General features: G+C 46.0%; 1 protein-coding gene across 1 annotated transcript; it reads right to left on the bottom strand.

The window, feature by feature from the left end:
- Positions 1-387: 387 nt before the first annotated feature.
- On the bottom strand, positions 388-1,344 carry LOC308428092 (olfactory receptor 10G2-like; the record flags this gene model as incomplete). The annotated part of the gene is made up of 1 exon (XM_080926366.1): positions 388-1,344. One exon carries the CDS (start codon positions 1,342-1,344, stop codon positions 388-390), a length of 957 nt encoding a protein of 318 aa, XP_080782492.1.
- Positions 1,345-1,651: the final 307 nt, after the last annotated feature.

Genomic DNA, 1,651 nt, shown 5'->3' with positions numbered 1-1,651 from the left:
CCAAAAGCATTCAACCACCTACCAGCCAACCAACCTACAGTTTCTCAGCACTCAGCACCCTAGCATTTATATATTCTCTGGAACCTCTAGAATTCCAAACATCACACACTCACAGAATCTCTCTGCAGCTGGCAAAATCATGCCCCTGCTAGAGCATGAAACAGATCAAAGTCAGCTGCTGTGGACAATCTGAAGCAGCCCTATTTCTCACGTATAGAATTAAAACGAAAACACATTCCCATGTTTCTGTGTTTTTTTAAAAACCCCAAAATTCTCACTATAGCATTCAGTTCATCTTAAAATATTATTTATGTATTAAACATTAGGCCCATGAACAGTAACTAAACACAGGAGTGATGATGATGTGTGTGGTCCCTGAGGCACTGGCTACTTATCTCCATCCACATTCCTTCTACCTGCTCTTAGCCTCTTCAGGGCAGACTTCACATCCTGGTTCCTCAGGGTGTAGATGAGGGGATTCAGTAATGGAGTGACGACAGTGTAAAACACAGCAACCGCTCCATCGAAGGGACTCTTGGAACCTGCCCTCAGGTAGATGAATATGCAGGGGACATAGTAGACTGTGACCACAGTGAGATGAGAGCCACAGGTGGAGAAGGCACGTTTCCTGCCATCAGCTGTGCGTATCTTCAGGATGGCATGAACTATGTTGGCATAGGAGAGCAGAATCAGCATGAAGCAACTGGCAGCCACTACCCCAATGTCCACAAAGGTCACGAGTTCATTGATGGTGGTATCGGCACAGGCCAGTCTCAGTACTGCAGGAATGTCACAGAAGAAGTAATCTACTTCCCTGGGCCCACAGTAGGGCAGTCGGAATGTCAGAGTGGCTTGAATAGACCCATGAATAGACCCAGCCACCCAAGCTCCAGCCACTAGGACTGTGCATAACTTCCCATTCATGAGCACGGGGTATCGAAGAGGCTGGCATATTGCCAGGTACCTGTCATAGGCCATCAAAGTATAAAGGAAGCACTGGGTGCTTCCTAGGAAGTGGAAAAAGTATAGTTGAGCCACACAGCCACCAAACGGGATAGCCTTACTGGCGGGAGTGAAGTTTAATATAATTCGAGGAACAATGACCGAGGAGAGCCACATGTCCAGGAATGAGAGCACACCCAGAAGAATGTACATGGGGCGGGCATGCAGCTTAGGGTCAGCCCACACAGTGAGCAGGATGAGCAGGTTCCCCAGCTGTGTCAGGATGTAAATGAGGAAGAAGACCAGGAAAAGGAAGGTTCTTAGGTTTGGGGGATGAGCCAAGCCAAGGAGAAGGAAATCTGACATCACAGTGTCCAGTGATGTGTTTCTGTTTCTTCTCATGTCTTAGTCTGTTAAGATGAACCATGAAGTCAGACAAGGGGAGTGCACGGAGGGAAGAGATAAGGTAATGTTTTTATCTGGAGATAGGAGTGTAGGAGTAAAACAGAGAACTTCCATAATTTGAAGGAAAGCATTTGCCATTTGCCTAATTTAATTTCTGTTGCTGTGTCAAATACCCTGAGAAAAGAACTTAGGAGAGGAAAGGTTTCTTTTCCATTATGATCCTAGGTTACAATCAACCATGTGGATAAAGTCAAGTCAGGAACATGTAGCTAGTCACATTACATCCTCTGTCACACGCAGAGAA

Source organism: Micromys minutus (genome assembly GCF_963924665.1).
Source record: "Micromys minutus genome assembly, chromosome: 12".
NCBI lineage: Eukaryota > Metazoa > Chordata > Mammalia > Rodentia > Muridae > Micromys > Micromys minutus.
Note: the sequence above shows the minus strand (reverse complement) of the source record. Positions and strands in the feature narration are given on the sequence as shown.